Raw genomic sequence first — 19,644 nt, forward strand, 5'->3', positions numbered from 1 at the left:
CTCTGCGCTCAGGAGGCACCCAGGTATGCCCTGAAACACACTTGGAAGCCCCGCAGAGCTCATCAGAAATCACTTTTACATCACTGAGCATGCTGAAAGGTGCTTGGAGGCCCCAGAGAAAAGCATGATGGTGTTATGATGTCCCAGAGGTGCACCCCCAAAGACCACTGGGGCATCATCAAGGGGGGCCTGGAGGAGCCTGGGGCACACCAAAAGTCAGGCAGAAAGACTCCCATGACCCCAGTGAGAAGCTGGGGACACAAAGCTCTGGGTGCCAGGGGCTGCTGCTTCCTACAGGAGTGACCGCTGTTTCCAGGGGCCCAGCAGGCTTTGGCTCCGGAGCCTGGAAGCTACAGGATGGATCCAAGTCCCACACTGTCCCTTCTCCTGCCACTGGAGAAGACAGGCTGCCTGGTGTGGGGGGAGAGCATCGAGCAGGTGCTGGAGAGGCAGGGAGCCAAGGATGTGGGAGCAGAAGACAACACAACACAGCCAGTCCCTTCCAGGCTACTTTAATACCAAGTGAACAGCATGCGGCCGGACCTCCTGGTCTCACGGAACCATTCATGTGCAGCCAGTAACCCCACAGCTACTTCCCCGCAGCCCAAAGAGCCCTGCGCCCCCCAGAGCCTGCAGGCACTCCCCTCATTAGAAACAGCTCCATCAGCCCACGGAATGTCCCCTGTCCACCAGGACAGTCCCCACGTGTGGCCTCGTCCTCACCTGAGGCTGTTCCTCAGGAACCAGGCATGCCAGCAGAGGTGAGATGGCCCCCAGAGGTGCCCAGGTGGCCCCCACTGTCCCCTCTCCCTAGCCACTGCTGGCAGTCTTTCCTAGCAGCTTCTCCTTCTCCCAAGACCTGCACCAGGCCTGTCTCCACCACAGCAGAACAACACAAACCAATGTAAAAGCCAAACTGGGCAGGTAAACCTTTGTCCCCAAAAAACAGAACGAACCCCAAAGGCTGGCAGGGGACAGGCAGCTGTCACAGACCAGAGTAGCAGGCCTATCCTCCACACCCAGCTCTCAAAACAAACTCAAACAAACTGAAAGCCTGGAACAGGACCGGGTCCCCAGCAGGGCTCACACACTGCTCCTGCAGCTGGCGACACTGAGGCTGGCAGCTCAGGTTCAGCTCCTGGTTTGGGCAGGACACAGCTGCCTATGTCAGCTGGCTCTCTGCAGCGGAGAAGAAAGCATCAGGCTCTGTGCAGTGCTGCAGGGAGCAGCACCCCAAAACCCCCTCCCCTTGTATCCCCTGCTGCCAGCCACAAATCCCACCCGGAGCTCAGAGCCACTGGGGTCACATCCAGCAAAGGAGTGACTCCTTCAGCCCTGCCCGCCAGGCTGGCTCCCCCCATGCACTAGAAGCACCATAGCTCCACACTCCCAGAGACACTCCAGGACTTTGGGAAAGGCAGGGGGTTGGCACTGGCACCGCTCAAAGACTCACCTAGCATCTGAAGAATGCGCAGCGCCGCTGCAGCCTTCGCCTCCTCGTGCCTGCTCCTGCCTGGCCCATTCTGCCAGACCCACGTGAACCCACTGAAGGGCACAGAACACCCTGGGATCACCACTTGGCACCAGAACCTCAGCCACCCACTGGGGTCTGCCTGGACACACTTGGTGAGGAACATGGGGGTCCCCCGGTACTGCCTCCAGCACAGCGTGTTCAGGCGGTCCACTGCGCTGCACAGCAGCGGAGACAGGGGTGCCTGCGTGGGGACTCCCAGGCACTTGTCCCCTTGGACCTGGCTGAATGATGGCTTCTCCCTGCATGACTGCAGTTTCTTCTTCAGGTCGGGGTTCAGCCAATCCACCCTCACATATGGGCCACTGAGCCTGTTCCCTAGGAGAGATGGGCAGCAGCTGGCAGATGTTCAGACACTAGCCATCCAGTACCACCCACCCCCCACCCTGTCCTGTCCCCCACCACTTGGCACAGCGACACCCTGCCCACGGGTGGTCTGGCACCGACCCACACTGTATGAACTGCACAGGACCCTTTCCCCTGCCTGCACAACCACTCACACAGCCACAGGATGGTTGCTTCTCCACCCCCGGCTGCTGCCAAGGTGGCCTTGGGGCTGCAAAGCTCAGGGAATTTTAGGGGCAGCCTGATTTTAGGGACAGGTGCAAAGACGTCAAAGCCAAGCACTTCTCTGCTGGGGCAGAACCAGGTACAAACCAGGACTCTGGAGGTTCTGGTTCTGTCTGGGAAACACATCCCATCACAGGGCTGTGCAACCGCCGGACGGGGCACTGAGGGGTAGGGCATATCCCCGAGGAGGGTTTAATAACTTGGTCAACACTCTGCATGCACTGGGCTGGTATTGGTGATGCTCCTGCTCTGAGCAGGCAGCTGCCTGATGACCTCCAGCAGCCCCTTTACCTCAGCACCACTTGGTCTGCAAAAGGGCTGCCGGGGATCTGGACCACTGAGGACAACGGGCCTCCCATGGGACACAGGGAGAGAACAGGGGATGTCTCAGGGCTGAAATCACCTCACAGCTGAGTCTGGAGGTGGGATCGGTCCTTCCTTAGAGATACCAGGAAGACCAGCATCCCAAGCAGCGTCCCACAGCACCCCAACCTCCCACTTACCTTCCATCAGGGTTTTCTTGGCCATGGCAGCAGCCTGGTGTGAGCTGTATTTCAGCACAGCAAGCTGTGCCCATTTCTGGCAGGGGCTGGTATGCAGGGTGACCTTGAGAACCCCCTCCGTGACCTGCCGCAGCATGGCCTCCACCTCCTTCCGGCTCACCGAGGTGGCCAGGCCATCCACGCTCAGCTCGCACTTATCCGTGCTCTTGCACACCATGATGGCACAGCCCTCCCGCACCTCAAAGTTGTTGAGGGCAGCGATGGCCTCTTTGGCGCTGCGCCGGCTACTGTACTTGGCGTAGGCAAAGCCCCGGTTCAGCCCACTGAAGGTCATCATGAGGCGGAACTCGTAGAGCTTCCCCGCGCTCTGGAAGAGTGGGATCAGTGTGTTCTCATATATGTCCTGCGGCAGCTTCCCAATGAACACTTCCGTGCCCGCTGGTGGTGCGTCGCCCACCCAGCCTGCAGGCACACAGCAACACAGTGCACGTGGGTGAGATCCACCTCACCTCCGTGCCCGCCAGGCACCCTACGTGCTGTGCTCCCAGGGCACCATGGTACTGAGATATTCTTCTCACATACCTGGAGGGGGGCCACCATACCGCCTCTGCCCGTTGGTCTGCACCAGGTTGATGCCGGTTTCTTTCGCCCAGGCAAGCAGGGCCATCTTGTTGGCCTTATTAACACTGGTAATCCATGCCTGAAGAGGGAGATGATACTGGGGCTTGCTGGGGCAAAGAGTTTCCAGCCTCCCAACTAGGGGCATCCCAAACCCACGAAGCAACTGCAAGGCCTAGCACCGACCGGCACGTGGAGAAGCAAACACTGAACCCCTCTGCCCTGAGGAAACCTGAGGGGCCTCTCAACACTGCACATCCAAGGAGTACCATGCCCACTGCCCAAGCCTGCTCCACGTGACTAAGTCCAGCAACTTCAGCAGAGCACAAGGACACCAGCAGCTCCCCTGTGGCTGCCTGCAAGGGCTCTGAGAGCCAAGGCCCAGATGGCTGCTCACTGGTGCTGCAAGAAGGGGCTGGAGCATAGAGTCAAGGTGACCATCAGGCCGTGAGATCCCACACAGGCTGGGACCCCAAGACAGCCAACTCTCTTCTACCAGCATCTCCTCAAGCTTCTGAGGCCATCACAGAGGGTTTGGAGACACCATCTGTGTGCCAATGCCATCAGGGTTTAGCTCACTAAGGTCTCATCAGGGCCTGTGAAACCGTGCCTTCACCTCGCCCATCACCCCCGCATCCCCAGGCACCTCTCCCCCTCCAAGGGGTTTCATCTTTCCTGAAGACAAAAACCCACCTTTGGATGACAGTGGGGGTCAAACCGAGGCAATCTTGCTGTGAGGAGCAGGAAGGCCAACAGCATCCCCCGCCACGGCCCTGGGCTCCCAGGGCCGGGTCCCAGCACAGGGCACCACCTGGCCCCCCCGGTACCGGGGGCTGCGGGGGGCGCCAGGGCTCTGGGGGAGGCATGACAGGGCCGAGCCCAGCTCAGGCCCCACCGATGCGGTGCCAACACCCCCCCGGTCTCCAAGCGGCACGGGCTGCCCCGGGCCACCGCGGCGGGCGAGGGGCCGGACCGGGCTGGGGGCCGCACCACCCGCCCGCGGGTCCCACAGCCGGGGCTCGGGGGCTCCGGCCCCCGCCCGACAGCACCGAGGGGAGCCGTGCCCCGCACCGCGGCTCCCCTCGCCTCCGGGCCGCCCCCCAAGGGCGCTCACCGTCTCCACCGTCTCCATCGCCGCTGCTCCTCCTCGCCGCCCGGCCCGCGGCTCTGGAAGGTTCCAGCGCCGCCGCTCCGCCCCCCACGCCACGGCTGCCCCGCCCCGGGCAGCGCGGGAGGGACCCGCCGGCAGCGCCCGCCCCGCTCCCGCCGCCCGGCCACGGGAGGGAGCCCCGGGCTTAAAGCTGCCGCCTACGGGGAGAGGGAGCCGGGGAGGGCGGCTCAAGTCGCCCCCGGGCGGCCTCGCTGGCTGGCGGGTCTCTGCTCTGCCCAGGGCGCAGGGGCCGGCAGCGAGGGGGGCGCATCGCAGCTGAAGAAACGTCCCCCCGCCCCCTCCAGGGCAGCTCTCGCCCCACAGCAGCCGAGCAAACCCCTGCCCTGGGTGGGAAGTAGGGACAGGAGCCACGGCCTGGGAGGGACAGATTTATTGTGTTTCTGGGAGCAGCGCCTTTACATTTTACCTTGGATAAGGTCACCTCCCCGCAGCCAGAGCAGCGAGATGGGGTGGGATGATTATTCAAAGCGACGGGAACAAGAAGCTGTAGCCAAGACCCCGGGGCCTGCTGACAGGACCGGGCTCCATGTGTCACCACAGTGACAGCGGATGGGAGGCCAGCATTTGCCAGAGCCACTTGCAAAACATCTTTGCAGCGAAGTACTAGAGAGTCAGGGCGTGTCCCAGGGCTTGGTGCTGCCTCTCTGCTCCCACCAGGAAAGGAGGGGCATGAGACAAGAATAAATACAACTTTCAAAAGCCCCCCCAACCCCGTGCCCACTGCTGCGTGGCCTGGTGAAGGCATTTACAGAAGGAAATCTGTCATCCAGAATCCAACAAACAAGCAGACATGTCCAGAAGGGATTTAAGGCTGGCTCGTTCGCATCCTGATCTCCTCAACCAGGCTCTCCCTGCGAACGTTGACCTGCACAGGGGGAGCACAAAGTTGCTTCAATACAACACAAGCAGCTTGACATAGCACAACCTTCTCTGATGCCCAAGGGATGGCCTGCACGTTTGTGGCCCTGTCTCTTGGGAGATCACAGCAGTGCTGGCAGCAGTCCCTCTGTGAGGACTGAGTGGGCTGCAGCACTTGTGGAGCTGAATCTGTGAGCGCAAGAACCTGCCTGCAACCCTGCCAAGCACTTTCCTGCCCAATCATCAGGAGTAATACTCTTCCCACTGTTTCCTACTGGTTCCAGAGCCAGGACCAGTATGTAGATCAGTGCTGGTCCTGCACCCTGGATGGAAAGCACAAGCAGCCATACAGCCCACTGAATTGCCCCTCCATGTTCCAGGCTCCTGAACTGAGGAATAGCTAGGGATTCAAGGAGGCCACACAACTGGAAACTCTCCAGAACTGGAGACAACCATGCTTCATGGCTCCAGGAAACCGCATGGCGTAAGGAACCGGAACATGAGCTGTTACAGAAGTTCCTGAGGAGACCACTGCTTGAAAAGATCAATGAGCAAGCCATACTGAGAACCTGTTATAAGGGGTCTCGGTGGCAGGCTGACATGAGGGCATGTGCTCCACAGCAAGTCAAGATGGGCTGAGGAAACTCGCCTCGCCCAGTCTCCAAAAGTGCACCCACAAGGCCACCACCATCAGTCTACAGGCTTCACCTCAAGTCTGTCAGCCCTGGTTTGTACCTCTCTGCCTACAGCGTGGAGAGCTTTCCCTATGCCACACCTTCTGTATGAGCAGCTTTGTTATGCCTTGGAGGCTTTTCACATCAGGTGGAAGTGCCTTACTCCTCTGATCTCCCCTTTGGGCACTACACTGAAAATGTGGGCCAGCAAAGCCACCTTGCTGTGCACACCCTGACGGCACTGCTTCAGAGCACAGCACAGATGGGTCTGGAGGGCTGGGATCAAGTAGCCAATTCCCCTCACGCCATGATGAGCCTCACCTCCTCCCTGGTTGCCACGACCCGCAGCTTGACAACTCCATCCTTGAGCTCCTGCTCACCCACAATGGCCACAAGAGGGATGCCCGTGTCCTCACAGTACTGCAGCTGATTCAGCAGCTTGGGATTCTTCTTGTACAGCACCTCTGCCTGGAAGAGAACCAGAGCATACCACCATGATCAGCAATGACCTGTCTCTCAGCAGACTGGCTCAGCAATGCCTGGTTGGGGGAGTGCAAACTGCCATCTGGTGAGTGTGGTGGTGCATGGTGGAGGAGAAGATGGGCTAATGGAGAAGGCTGGGCATTACAGCTAATAAGTAATGCAACTCAGCTCAAAGATACTCACAAGCCACTGCTTATCCTCAGGAAATAGCAGGTCATTAGTTCTAGTCCATGTCAGACCAGGGCCAAACATCTGTGGTGTCCCTACAGGGTCAGGAGCCCGGCAGAGCACCCAGGCACTCTCCTCCATTCAGCCATCACGGGAGTCTGCCCGCAGCAGGCAGGGAGCAGGGCCCTGCCACACAGCTTGCCTTCAGCCTGCAGAAAACAGCCCAGGCTCCTCCCTGGCCTCACTCTCCCCTCCTTGAAAGGCTCCATAGGGTTTTTTTGCTTTTTATTGGAAGTGGCATGGTATCCCTGGTGCCACGCAGCAGGGGCTGGAGTGTGGCCTGCTTTGGGAATCTGTCCTGAGATAACAGAGTAGCCACTGCAGTGTTACAGAGATAACCAAGCCATGCTGCCCAGCCCTTCCTGGAAAACACCTGACTCAGGACACTGAGAAAAGGCAGGCTCCATTCAGGAGGGCAGTCTGCTGCCCACCTTCTCCCCGTGACTCCTTCCTCCCAAAGCAAAGCCAGATCTCATCCATTCCTTGCACACAGTGCAGGCCAGGCAGCCCCTGACTTTGCTATCACCTGGTCATACCTTGATTCCAGCATCCCACAGCTCAGAGATGAGCTTCAGCCGCTCTTCAAGGAGCTTCTTCTGGGCAGAGGCCACCAGCACCTGTGTCTCTGTTGTCCTGATCTTTTCCTCAGAGGCCTAAAGAGGGGACAAGACTCAAAAGATGCCATGGACATAACAGAGATATCCGATACCCTACAAGCAGGATGGGTCACCACCCCAGGGCCATCAATTTAGCGGTGAAGACGACCAGGCTCAGTGGGATGAACAGCATAAACTCAGTAGATTCAGGGAGGCCCCCCCCCCCCCATTGAAGCAGAATCATCTTCTGCAGCTGTTCTATGACAGGGGATTAACAGAGCCTCCCTCCTGTGCTGCAGGTATGTGCAGATTAAGACACACTGAGAATGAGCAATTTCCCTGCCAGCTTCTTCCTGGAGGCTGTCCCTCCATACCAGGGGCCTCCCAGAAATCTGCTCCAAGCAGATCCAAGAAGCTGGATAGAGGCAGTTGCCTATTCTACAGCTGAGCTAGCAACTGTGGGTTAGATTAACAGCAGCAAGCTGAGATGCTGCAGCACTGTCAGGAGCTACCTGCTCCCATGGCAGATGCTGGATATTGAAAGCAGCATTTTCCTGCTGCCCCTTTCGCTGAAGGGAGAAGCCTTTAAAAGGTCACCTGCAGAGAAACAAACCTAGCCAGAACTGCAGGTGGTAGGGAAGAATACATTCTCCATTTAGCATCTAGACACAACTGGGATTTCTAAGAGAGGACTCCACACAACAGGTCTCTGGGGGACAGAAACATGCAGCAGTGTTTTGCAAGCCTACAGAGACCTATTTAACATCAATTGAATGGGACAGAGGACAACACATTGGTACAGCAACCCTAAGGAGGGAGGAACAGGAGAAAAAAACCAAAACAATCAAAAGGATCTGGGACACTTTGAACATTTGTTCCCCATCTGGTCTCTGTAGCACCTTGGGCAGGAAGACTAGGTGTGGGGGGCTGCCACCTCGCCAGCCTTGCAGAGCAGAGCTGCCTTGCCAAGGAGCATGTGGCGTCACGCGATGGCTAATGCAGTGGGGAACACTAAGGCACCTGACCTGGGTATCTGGCACTGCTGAGGATTAAAGTGCCCCCTCCAGCTGCAGCTGAACAAGCCGTGTCTGAGGGCTGCTGGAAGAAGGGTCTTGTCTCCAGTGCGAGTCACAGAGACCATCCTCCCAAGCCAGAGAAAATTGGAGCTTATATCCCAGTTCTGACTCCTGCTGCAGAGCACAGTAGAGGCCCAGCTGGCTTCTCCATCAAAGACTGCAGCAAGGAAAACTCACCAGCATCTGCTGGACTGGGGGTACATGGGGAAGATGTAAATTCTTGCTCTTTCTCCATGCTTAGTTGAGCACCAAAGGCACCTACCTGCACTCTCTGCTCTAGGATGGAGAAGATCCGCTCAATCCCAATGCTGACTCCCACGCAGGGCACCTTCCGTCCCTTGGGATCAAACATCCCCACCAGCCCATCATAGCGACCACCTCCAGCCACGCTCCCAACGCTGACTGGCTCCTCCACATGGTCATTCTCCTGCTGCAGCAGGACGGCCTCAAAGATCACCCCCGTGTAATAGTCCAGACCCCGCGCCAGGCTCAGGTCAAAAGAGATCTGTAGGACACAAGGGAAGCCCCGTCACTGCGTGCACTCGGGGGGCCCAGGCTGCCCAGCCACGAGGGCAGCCCCCCCCCTCCTGCCTCTGCACCCCCTCACCTGCCCTGTGATGCCAAACAGGGTCAGGTACTCAAACAGCAGCTTCATGTCCCCCAGCCCCTCCTTGGCCAGCTTGTTCTGTGACAACTTGGGGTCCTGGAGAAGCCGCTCGATCAGGTCCAGGCCACCTGTGGGAACGAGCTGTGCCTCACGTCTGCCAGTGCAGCAGCACCCGCAGCGATGGGCCTGGCCAGCCTCGTGCGCGCCTCGCACCGCTCCGCCGCTGGCCCTCCCTGCCTGGCCTAGAAGAACAAGGCCAAGGGCTCCAACCCACAGCGCTCACCGTGAAGCTGGACATACTCCCCGATGCGATCTGCAGCCTCGGGAGAGAGCCCCTTCTCTCCTACCATCTCGCTCCTCACTTCTTCCCACGGCATCTGTGAGGGGAGAGATGAACATCAGCCACTGCTCCAGGGATGTGGTCTCTCCTGGGGAAGGTCTCTGCTGGTTCTGCCCAATACAGGTGACCATCTGCCCTGAACAGATCTCTACACAGCAGAACCCCATCAGTGTCAGCATGGTTAAGAGGTGCACGAGAGAAGCAGCATATCAAATGCTCTCAGACCACGGCCATATATATAGTCACAGCTCCATTTCTTGTACCTCTGCACAGTCTGTTTGTATGCCAACGCTGCAGTCAGCAAAGCCGTCCCCCAGGCCAAATACTTTGGTTTTGATTTCTGGCCAGAACTGAACATCCATACTGTAAAAGCACCAAGTTTGAGAGATGTCTTGCTGCTGTGGTTTCCCTGGTTAGGTACTCTAGTCATAAATACTAGTCAAGAAAGTGTTGCTGGTCATGGCTACCACCTGGAAAGGTGTGAGGACATGCAAAAGCCCAATGTAAGCAGAACACACTGCAGTTTTCTCACCGACAGAAGGGTCAAAGAGAAGTAGAGTCTTGATCACATGCAGCTGCACCGAGATAAATCACAGTATTTCCATATGAAACCAAGGCAATTATCCCATTCTAAAAAAAATCAAATCCTCCCTTCCTATTGCTTTTCCATGCACACACAGCCCCAAAACCTACACTTTGGTCATGCCTTTGCAATAGCTGTCACTACTAACAGGACTGTAAGTGAGCCCTTCCTCTAGCTGATTTCATTCAATCATCACACGAGGCCTCCAAAGGAAAATGCTGTTCATCCTTGAACAAAGCAACACAAATACAAGACAACGTACAAGGGTGCTTTGTTAAGGGTTTTATAAGAAGGTTAGGAGCGCTCCTTTAAGGAGTCAGCCCACAGTGTCCCCCACATGACTGAACATACACAGAAATTCACCTCCAAATTCTACTGTGAATCCTGAGTGAAGAAAAGTGAATTTTTAAATTACACTTAATTTTAAGGTTCCTCTTCCCTAGCCATTTAGCGGAGGACTATATATACATGTATATACTGATCTCCAGCATCTTTATATCTGACTAGGGCCTACAGTCAAGACAATCAGCTGCAAAGAAAAAGCTGTACCTAACACAGGCACCTTTCCCTCTTCCCAAGGGGCCATATAAGGGCCTGAATCCCTTACAGATCTTCACAACAGCCAGTGCTCTTGAGACAGCTTGCTGAGCGCAGTCCTATGGGTACCTGCTGCCTTGTTGCCCTGATCATGCTGAAACAGCCTGGCCAGCAACATGCACATGCTGTAGAGTCTGTGGCATGATCATGAACAGCACCAGCTTGCAGGACAGTATTTAAGAATAGGGTCCTGGACAACACAACAACTCTAGCAGCCTACCCACCTGTGGATTTCCATTTAACTCCACTCTGTCACCTGCAAGCCAACCATCTTACAGACTATCATTTATGATTGCACTTCTCTACTCCTGCATTACCACAGAGATTTACTGTTTATGTCATGTTTGCCATGCAGCTGAACCAGATGATCTTTTGAAATCCCTTCCAAACTGGGCTGCTTTATGATTCCAGGACACAACTGCGATTCCTCACAGCACCCAACTGAACCTGATATATTTTAAAAGGCTTTTCAATGTGCTGGCCCAGACTGGGGGCAGGCTTTCATGATCCTGGTTCATAAGCAGCAGCACCTTAATAAGGCTAAGGTTTGGGATGTTGAACCTCCCACATGAAAAGCTTTTTTCCTTCCCTCCTTTCCATTTGTCAGGACCTCGTGGGATACTGGAGAAGAAAGCACAGAATCCAGTTTGCCTATGTGACTGTGCTCTATGTGCCTCACCTCCAGAGAAAGACAGAAATCAGAACTCAAAGTTGATCAGCATTTTCCAGCCAGTTCTCATGGACCATGGTAAGAGCAGCCCAGAGGGACAGAGACTCACTGAAACTCCAGCAGCAGCAGTTGCAGCCCAGGGCTCCAGCCCGTACCTTATCCAGTTTGTCAACACTGGAGCAGATCGTTCGGAACTTGCTGTCTGGGACACCGCAAACTGCAAACATCCCATCAAGGATGCGCCGATCGTTGACCTGAGGGAGAGGGACCAAGTCATTAACTATGAACTCAAATAGATGCTTCAGCTGTGTACAGTTTCTCTCATCTGTAGTTTTAAGCATGAAAGTGAAACTAGCAGATAACTGCCAAGATTTTTTGTTGTTTGCAGTTTCTGTCTCTTCCCATTCCTGTGGAGCTAAGCTGTCTCTCTGCCCACAGCAGACCAGCTACCACAACTGACTCCTACAAAGCCTAGGTAAAGCTATCACATTCTCCTTCTAGAGCTACAGACACCTCCACGCAACAGAAGAAAAAACATCAAGGTCTCTGAGTCCTCTCATGTGGACATGTAAATACAGCTCAGGAAAAGATCACGGACAAAGGAGATTAAATCAGTGCATTACCCTGCTCTCTCACTGTAAGAACAAAAGGACATCTGGTTATGTTAAAACATCAGTAAGGAATTATTTATTTTGTTATAGTATAGTGAATTCCATAGTTTAATTATGCTTTGTAATAGTAGGTAACTGAGGCCAAAGGCTCACCTGGATTCAACATTTCGAGAACATTTACAATTAAATTAGACAGAAACAAAATATGCTTGGGAGCTTGTAATCTTCCAGCATCAACATGAAACAGACAGTGGCTCACGGAAGACAAGAATAACTGCAAGCAGGTTATTCTGCTGTTCCCCACTGCAAGGGTGTGTTCTCATTCTCAAAGGCATCCGCTTTCACCACAGCCCAGACACATGGTAGCTGGGCAGGCTGTTCCTGTGCACAGCTCTTCAGCTCATCCCAGACAAGTTCAAGGTCTAACTGCCCCACTAACCAGTGGGGGCTGCACACAGGAATGCAACACTGAGCTTGCACTGCTCAGCTCCCCTGCAGAGCCCAGCAACAACTCGGCTCTGGGTCCCCCTCAAAGACCCCACCACCCTCCGGCACACTGGGCACTCCTACCCATCACTCTCCTACTGGTGTAGACCCTTCCCCATCCTGCCTAATCTGCACATCCAGCACCATTCACAGCCACACCAAGGTAACAGCCATTTTCAAGCAAATAGCAAGCTCAACCTATAGCAGGGCATGACCCTTCCTGAAAAGGCCTCAGCCCCAGAAAGGACCCGGGGGGAAGGCAGAAGTCTGTGAACACCACAGCGCACATACTGAGTGACTGTCCCTACTAAGGGGGAGCTGGGGCAAGGGCAGGGATCCTGGGCCAGCGCCTGTGTTTTACTGCAGGCAGGGAACATGACCCGGCTGCTGGACATTTTGCAGGGGACCGTAGTTAGTCCTAGAGAGAACTCTGCTAACTGCAGCCTCAGGAAACCTCCTTGCATTCCCAGCTAAAGGCAAATCTGAGCTGAGGTCCAGCCTTTTAGCATATACACCATGAGGAGCCAGGATGAACTTCTGGATCAGACCTTAGCGGGCACTGAGTAGCAACAGGTGCTGCTGCATAAAACTGCAGAAACAATGACCACTGCTTCCCACCATGGCACAGAGAAACCCACCCAGTCTCACCTTAATGAGAAAGTCCCCAAGCTGCAGGTCCCTCAGGATCTCGTGCACGATCTTCAGGCACTCAGCATCGGGAATCATGGGGTCAAACTGGCCGGCGATGTCAAAATCCTGGGGCACAGGAAAAAGCAATTAAGCACCACTGGCACGGCTGCAGCAATACAGCTTCAACTCCGCCAACAAGTTTCTCTACAAAAAGCATCAGAAACCTGACATAAGGGAGCACTAGCCCTTGCCAATAGGATGCAGAAAGGATGGAATGTGGGTTATGACCCTCTTTTAGCAAAGGTAGTAGTGTGCTCATGTCCACTGCATTGCAAAGAGTTTGTATACTGCATTGTGGCCAGCACAGACAGTTTGCAAGACACCGTTCTGCTCCTCCCTGCTTTCTGCTTCTGGAGTTGCATGACCTGCTCCCTGCCTCTGACACAGCAGTTTACTATGTGATACACTTTGAAACAGCGATCTTTGAAAACAATAAAGAGGAGACAGCAGAGCAATCAAACAGTAAATAAATAGAACAAAGGAACCAGGAAAGGAGGAGAAAACTGCTTATTATTTGGTACGACCTAAATGCCAAATGTTTCACCTTGATTCTTAGGAATTAGTGTTCCTTTTCTTAATACACATGCCAATCAAGTTAATGATCAGGGAAGAAGACAAGAGAAGTGATCTCAGTGGAGGCAAACCAAAGCTTCAACTGCCAAGACAGACAAAGAAATCGGAAAGCCTGAGTGGTCTCCACCAGAGACTACCAGATGAACTAGCACACAGAACTAAAGCCCAACAGCAAGATGTTTTAATAGGCTGGTACCTCATGACTGGAAAATAACAAAGATAATATCAATGTTCAGAGAAAAATAAAACACAGAAGTAACAAGAGACCTCTTATTTGACTCCCATTTATGAATCCCAAATGCAAGGCCTTTTAATGAGATTTTGAGCACAAAACAATTTTAATTAAGTGGATAGATTTCAACAAGGCTTCACCAAGCTTCCAAAATAAATTGGTGCAATGGATTAGGAAAAAGATCACATCAAATAATCCCATTAGCTGAGTGCAAGAAAGGCTGATGCAATCCTCACGGAAGTTGAGCAAGGTCTGGTACAATCAGGAAAGTGCTGCTACCACTCTATGTGGCACAGGTGAAATAGAGACCGGTGAATTATATTTGAGAAAAGATGCAGAAAAAGCTACTAGGCGGAGCAAAGAGGCAAAGCATCTCCCAGGAGAGAAGGTAACAGAGCTTTATTTATGTGGCCTGAGGGGAAGATTTCTTTTAAGTATTTCACAAATGTTTATCTGACAAAGGGGAAGAATCCAAATCAAGGGATGACGGCTACCATTTAAAAGAGCTGCACTGGCACAAGGTGAAGTAAATAATCAGACAGAAGTAAGTTTAGCCTGGATATTATAAGACTATTTCTAGCTATCCTAGGAGTAAGATCTTGAGTAAGTCTTTCAGGAGAGACAGCAGGCAAAGACCCCAAGCTGCCTGGAAATAGGAATTCACCAAGCTAGAGCTGGCAGGTATCCATAGGGGTTGTGTGATAAAACAGGAATGTTCTCAAACAGGAATTTGTTTGCAATATGAGGCCTGGGAACTGTGTTAGTACAGCGGAACATAAGCCATTCCTCCGGGCTACCACACTCATCTGAGAAAGCCACAAAGGAAATTGCTTTCTTACCTCTTCTATAATTTGACCTCTGGGTTTTCCCCTTCCTTTGAAATAAAGACTGACTATGCATGGGACAGAAGTACCATATGCTACAGCTGAGTCACATGCTCACCTGGTTCATGTGTCCTGCTGACACTTCCAGGAGTTCAACAGTTGCAATTTGGGATCAGAAGGAAATTCTTCCTCTCCACCAGGCTGGCAAGCACTGTGGGATGGAGCAAGGAGCTGCCCTCCTCCACAGTGCACAGCAGGCCACATACCTGGGCACCTGGGAGCTGTATCACAAAGTTCTCTTGACACACCAGCAGCCTGTGTCACAGCCACTGTCCTCACTCTCCCACTCTCAAAATGGTTTTCATATCCATAAGGGGATGCTAGGGAGATTAGAGGATCCTCCTGAGCTTTCCACAGCCCAGGGAAGGCTGCTGCAGGGTAACACAGCCTTGCTCCTGTTTTCATGGTGTTATGTCCCCACAGGTGCTACCCAGCCTACAACCTCATTCAGCAGCATCCCTGTCAATGGCCAAACTCACACACTGGTAGAACTCCCTGTAGCGGCCCCTGGTCATGGCTGGGTTGTCTCGCCTGTACACCTTAGCGATGTGGTAACGCTTAATATTGGTGATCTTGTTCATAGCCAAATAGCGAGCAAAGGGCACCTGAGACAGTAGAGTCAAGGATGGGAACGGATTTGGATCACCCCACCCCATTATCAGTCACCAGCAGCGCTGGGTCCCTACTATCTCCCCAACACCCAGCACAGTGTGGTGCACACCCCTGGGGCGAAGCAGCTGCCAAGAGACAGCTGGGCTCACCACAGCTCCCCAGGGTCTCCACAACTGTCCAAGACATGGCCCATACATGCTGCCATTAAGTGTCCCCACAGGCATCTTCCAGCACCACCTTTGGCTGAATCTCAAGTTTCACGTGGGCTGTGTAGCACAGCAGCCTAGCGTGGGTACCCTGCTGTAAGAGAAACCCCACTCAACACAGATCTTCCTTACCTCCACGTACAAGTGTTACTTCACTGAACAGAAGCATTGTACAGTAAATAACTGAGTGGGGGTTCTGCACCCACTGAACCACACTGCCTGCTCACGCCCTCCCTGTCAGTACAGGGTCAGAGCCAAGAGACTGTCCTCCCTCCTCTTCCCTCACCCTCTGGACAGCACCGCCCCAGAAGGAGGGCAGCAAAGGTGACAAGACCCCTCAGTGCTGGCTGTGGCAGGATACTGTCAGGTCGTAGCGCAGAGACAGCAGCTCCCCTCCTTGATCTTTCAGATCGTAAATGAGCTTCGAGTCTTCACCGTACTTCCCTGTCAGTGTCTCCTACAACAAAAGGACACACGAACAAACAGCATCTTCAGTGACAGGGGATCAGCCCTAGAGCACACAGAAAACAAGGAGAGAAAGGGAGGACACTAGGAGGTGTAAGATGAAAACTCAGCTCTCAACACATCACAGGCTTTCAACTGCAGTATCTTCCTCAGCTCAGCCAACTTGCTGTGTCCTCACTCACCTTCAACTCAAACACCGGCGTATCAATGACTTCTGCTCCATGGCGCTTGAAGCAAGTGATGATCGCATTGAAGACTCTCTCGCGAATGGCCATTTGCTTGGGACTGTAGTCCCGTGTGCCCTGGGAATAGGAAAAGATAAAAAGATTCCTGGGATAAGGAGAAGAGCAGCAAAGGATGTAGGGCAAGGCCTCAAGGACAAGAGTCCAAGCACCGTTAGCCTGATGAATGGAGCCTGTTAGAACTTGTAAGGCATAAGCCCTGGGAACAAAGGAACAAGTTAACCACAGGCTCTTGAGCCATAGCGGTTGAGATGACAACCAGACAGACAAAGAAGAACAAACAGCAAGATAAGGGAATGGGTAGTGCTGATGAGGAACTTTGTTATTCACAAAAGTCACTAGGAAAAAAAAAACCCTAATCTTAGAATAGAGAATGTTGCTAGGATAAGATAAACTTATCGGTACCTATTGTTTAAATGATGTGTCTTAGAAGATAACCAATCAGTGTAGTTCACGCTTAAGATTTAACCAATCAGTGTGTAACATGCAGAAGGTAGAAACATATATAAATATAAGAGAATCACTAATAATTCCACATCTTGCTTGCATCAAGCTACGTCCTGTCTCTTCATTCACCACAAAAGGACACATTGAGTTAGAGGCACACAGTAGGACAGACGTGAGAGGCAATGTGAAGCTATCGTATTGCTAGCAAAACCAGAGATCAAGTCCAGACTCCAGATATCGGGAGAGGCAGTAAAAAGCAGCACCAAAAACCACTAGAATACATCAGGACACAGCTCAATCTGCCACGGTCTGCAGAGGTAAATTTAAGTCAGGAGTTTTACAATACAGGAGACAAAGGAGCCGACACAGATCTAACAGTCAGCGAGTTCAGTGCTTCTGAGCATGACAGCACAGCCAGGATCTGTCCACAGCTCTGATTCAGACATATTAGCCAGACCTCTGCACAATGAGCCACCCTGAGAGGTGGAATCAGAGGAAAGGTACACTTTGAAGCTGTGGAACAGCCAGCTGCTCTACTATGTCTAAACATACATAAAGAGATATCATCTTCTCAAAGTGCAATACCTGTGAAGTGCCCATCTACTGTTCACTGGGATGTGCTCCCTTTTAATTTCTTTGCTGTTAAGAGTCACTGAATTATTTCGATGGCATAATTGAAATTTAGCTTTAGGCTCTCAACAACACATAAATCACTGTTAATTAACTAGACCTTCCACTTTCATTTTCTAGGGACTGGCAGTTAGGCAGGAGGAAGCAGGGAGCTGGCACTTCGTGACACCCCACCTGCAGGTCGCACAGCAAAGAGCAGCTTTCAACAGTACGCTGACATGGCTGAAACAGGCTGGACACCCAAGCCGTTTCCCTGGCACTCACAGAGCTCCAAAATCCTCTCTCCACATCTTTAAACAGTGAAAAACCCTTCCACTTTCCAGACCTCACACCACAATTACATTTACCAAAACATAAAATAAAGGAAATGGATAACGGAGAGTTTTGAGACATTTCCTAGTCAGTGGCATTAACATAACCTGTTTTATTTGTCAGCAACACTCACAGCTGTCTCCCCCACCCAGCATGGAAGCACAGCTGGTCTCCAGTCAGCTGCTAGTGATGAAACATTCAGGTTACAAAAAATTTCAGCATAAATTGCATTACGGACACTATTCTCAGATGCCTGGAGACTAAAAACCTACCCCTGAAGGAAGGGTCCTTCTTCAAGAGAACAGAAATGTCAGCTGCTGGCCAGACCTGCTCAGTAAATGGGATTACCCACCCCCACAGACTAAGGCAAGATCAAAAGCCACGAGACCTTTCTTGCTCCCCACATTTCAACATGTGCTGAACGTTCCTGGCAAACACTGCTGGGCCTCTGGGTTTCTCTGGCTGGCTTCTGCTTTGCAGCTTCTCCACAACGGGCCTTGCACCATCAGAGCTGCACTTCCCAGGACTCCGTGCTCACCCAGCCTACCAGGCAGCTTCAGCCACCCTGTCCGGGTCAACAGGGAACAGGACCAGTCAGAGGATCCTCAATCCATGAGAGACAATGTCTGCAGGTACTAGTGGGGTCAGCGCTATAAAAGCTGAAAAGCCCTAGCCCTAAACTCATTGGGGCAACGGAAGTCACGACCTTACTTCAAATACTGCAATCCAAGAATACAGGAGACCTCTCATGCTGGGCAGCTACAATAAAGCTTGACCAAAAGGGAATTTAATTTCCTGACCACAGCAGCTAATGGGTGGCTTGCCACAAAAGCACAAAAAAGCCTTTAAGTTAGCAGGGTATCTGGGTTAGATGCCGTCACAGACATCTTCACCCCTCTCCCCCCTGCTGCTAAAAGCAAAAAGGGAAACAGAAATGAGAACAGACAGGTGAGTCTGTGCTGAGCCTCTGCACACAGCGGTGCGTGGGGCAGGCTCTGTGCATGCACAAGAGTGGGCTGTGCGTACAGAGGGGCATGCAAGTGCGTGTGCTGGGGGAGCTTACCTTTGGGGTCTTGAGCACAAACTTCTGTTTCCCCTCATCTCCCCCTAGCTGCGCCTTCATCTCCAGCAGTTTTGCCACCTCCTTCGCGATCTAGGGAGGGACCGGGGAGGGAGCTGAGGGTAAGCTTACCTGCCAAGTCCAGCCCGTAAGCTTTCCCCAGTACCTTCAGCCTCAGCATTACTTCAGCCAGTACATCCAGACTTCTCGACCTCAATACATCCACTATCCCCAGTCTTGCACAGCAACAAGAGGAGCACTCCCTGCTCCTCTCCAGGACTCACCAGTTCGGCCAAGCACCCCAATCTCAGCACCCCCAACAGCCCCCCATTCTCTGGCTTCCACAACCTCCACTGCCCTCAGCACCTGCCTCCCCAGCCCCCACACCTCTCACCCTGTGCACCGCCTCAGGCCCAGCACCCCCAGCTCCTGCCACGCATGCCCCAGCATCAGGAGCCTCCAGCATCCTCCTCTCCAATCTACCACCAGTATCGCCAGTTCCCACTTCATCTCCCACAGCCTCTCCCCAAGCACCTCATCCTTCCGCCCAGCACTCCCATCCCCCGCCACACTCCTCCCAGTGCCACTGCCCCAGCCCAGCAACCCCTTTACCAGTACTCCCAGTTCCCCACAGCACCTTCCCCCTAAGCACAGCAACCCCAACCGCACCCCGATCACTTCTGCAACCGCTACACCTGTACCCCCAGTTCCCCCCAACCTCTGCTTCCCCATCCTAACGCCCCCCGCGCCCCACTCGCCTCTCCCCGGGCCGCCTCCCCCCGCCCCAGTCACACCAGCCCGCCGCTCCCGGCCCTACCCCAGCACCCCGCCCCCAGGCACCCCCGCGCCGCGCCGCCCCAGCCCCGCACCCGACGGCCCCCAACCCCTCCCCAGCCCCGCACCCGACGCCGGGGCCCCCCGCACCTCGTCGGGATCGGCCTTGTCCTGCTTGAGCCGCCGCACCGCCTCCGCCTGCGCCCGCACCGCCGCCTCCTCCGCCATTGCCGGCCCGCGCCTGCGCGCTGCGCCTCGCCCTACGGCGCCTGCGCTGCCACTGCGCCTGCGCGCTGCGCGCCACTGCGCCTGCGC

General features: G+C 53.9%; 2 protein-coding genes across 3 annotated transcripts; both read right to left on the minus strand.

The window, feature by feature from the left end:
• Positions 1–496: 496 nt before the first annotated feature.
• On the minus strand, positions 497–4,435 carry DND1 (DND microRNA-mediated repression inhibitor 1). 2 transcript variants are annotated; one of them, XM_055719433.1, is made up of 5 exons: positions 4,337–4,435; positions 3,187–3,304; positions 2,605–3,066; positions 1,454–1,849; positions 497–1,179 (listed from the first exon to the last, which is right to left on the minus strand). In XM_055719433.1, exons 1-5 carry the CDS (start codon positions 4,352–4,354, stop codon positions 1,163–1,165), a joined length of 1,011 nt encoding a protein of 336 aa, XP_055575408.1. In that variant the 5' UTR covers positions 4,355–4,435; the 3' UTR covers positions 497–1,162. The 2 variants fall into 2 exon arrangements, with proteins under 2 accessions (XP_055575408.1, XP_027654937.1); XM_027799136.2 differs by lacking the exon at positions 4,337–4,435 and having other exon boundaries at positions 3,187–4,261.
• A 312-nt stretch (positions 4,436–4,747) lies between these two features.
• On the minus strand, positions 4,748–19,622 carry HARS1 (histidyl-tRNA synthetase 1). The gene is made up of 13 exons (XM_055717966.1): positions 19,480–19,622; positions 18,559–18,648; positions 16,047–16,166; positions 15,761–15,856; positions 15,061–15,186; positions 12,851–12,958; positions 11,261–11,359; positions 9,199–9,292; positions 8,916–9,043; positions 8,571–8,813; positions 7,173–7,289; positions 6,247–6,393; positions 4,748–5,258 (listed from the first exon to the last, which is right to left on the minus strand). The coding sequence occupies exons 1-13, from the start codon at positions 19,555–19,557 to the stop codon at positions 5,199–5,201; spliced, it is 1,506 nt and encodes a 501-aa protein (XP_055573941.1). The 5' UTR covers positions 19,558–19,622; the 3' UTR covers positions 4,748–5,198.
• Positions 19,623–19,644: the final 22 nt, after the last annotated feature.

This window comes from Falco cherrug, chromosome 8, assembly GCF_023634085.1.
Source record: "Falco cherrug isolate bFalChe1 chromosome 8, bFalChe1.pri, whole genome shotgun sequence".
Lineage (NCBI taxonomy): Eukaryota > Metazoa > Chordata > Aves > Falconiformes > Falconidae > Falco > Falco cherrug.

Coding starts and splice junctions, on each gene's coding strand:
- DND1 (XM_027799136.2), bottom strand. CDS start 3,370: ATGCCCCTAGTTGGGAGGCTGGAAACTCTTTGCCCCAGCAAGCCCCAG. Junction 3,067..3,186: donor GTATGGTGGCCCCCCTCCAG/GTATGTGAGAAG, acceptor GTGTGCCTGCAG/GCTGGGTGGGCGACGCACCA. Junction 1,850..2,604: donor CAAGAAAACCCTGATGGAAG/GTAAGTGGGAGG, acceptor CATCTCTCCTAG/GGAACAGGCTCAGTGGCCCA.
- HARS1 (XM_055717966.1), bottom strand. CDS start 19,557: ATGGCGGAGGAGGCGGCGGTGCGGGCGCAGGCGGAGGCGGTGCGGCGG. Junction 12,959..15,060: donor ACAGGGAGTTCTACCAGTGT/GTGAGTTTGGCC, acceptor CCTGTGCCCCAG/GATTTTGACATCGCCGGCCA. Junction 5,259..6,246: donor TCGTGGCAACCAGGGAGGAG/GTGAGGCTCATC, acceptor CCCCCTGTGCAG/GTCAACGTTCGCAGGGAGAG.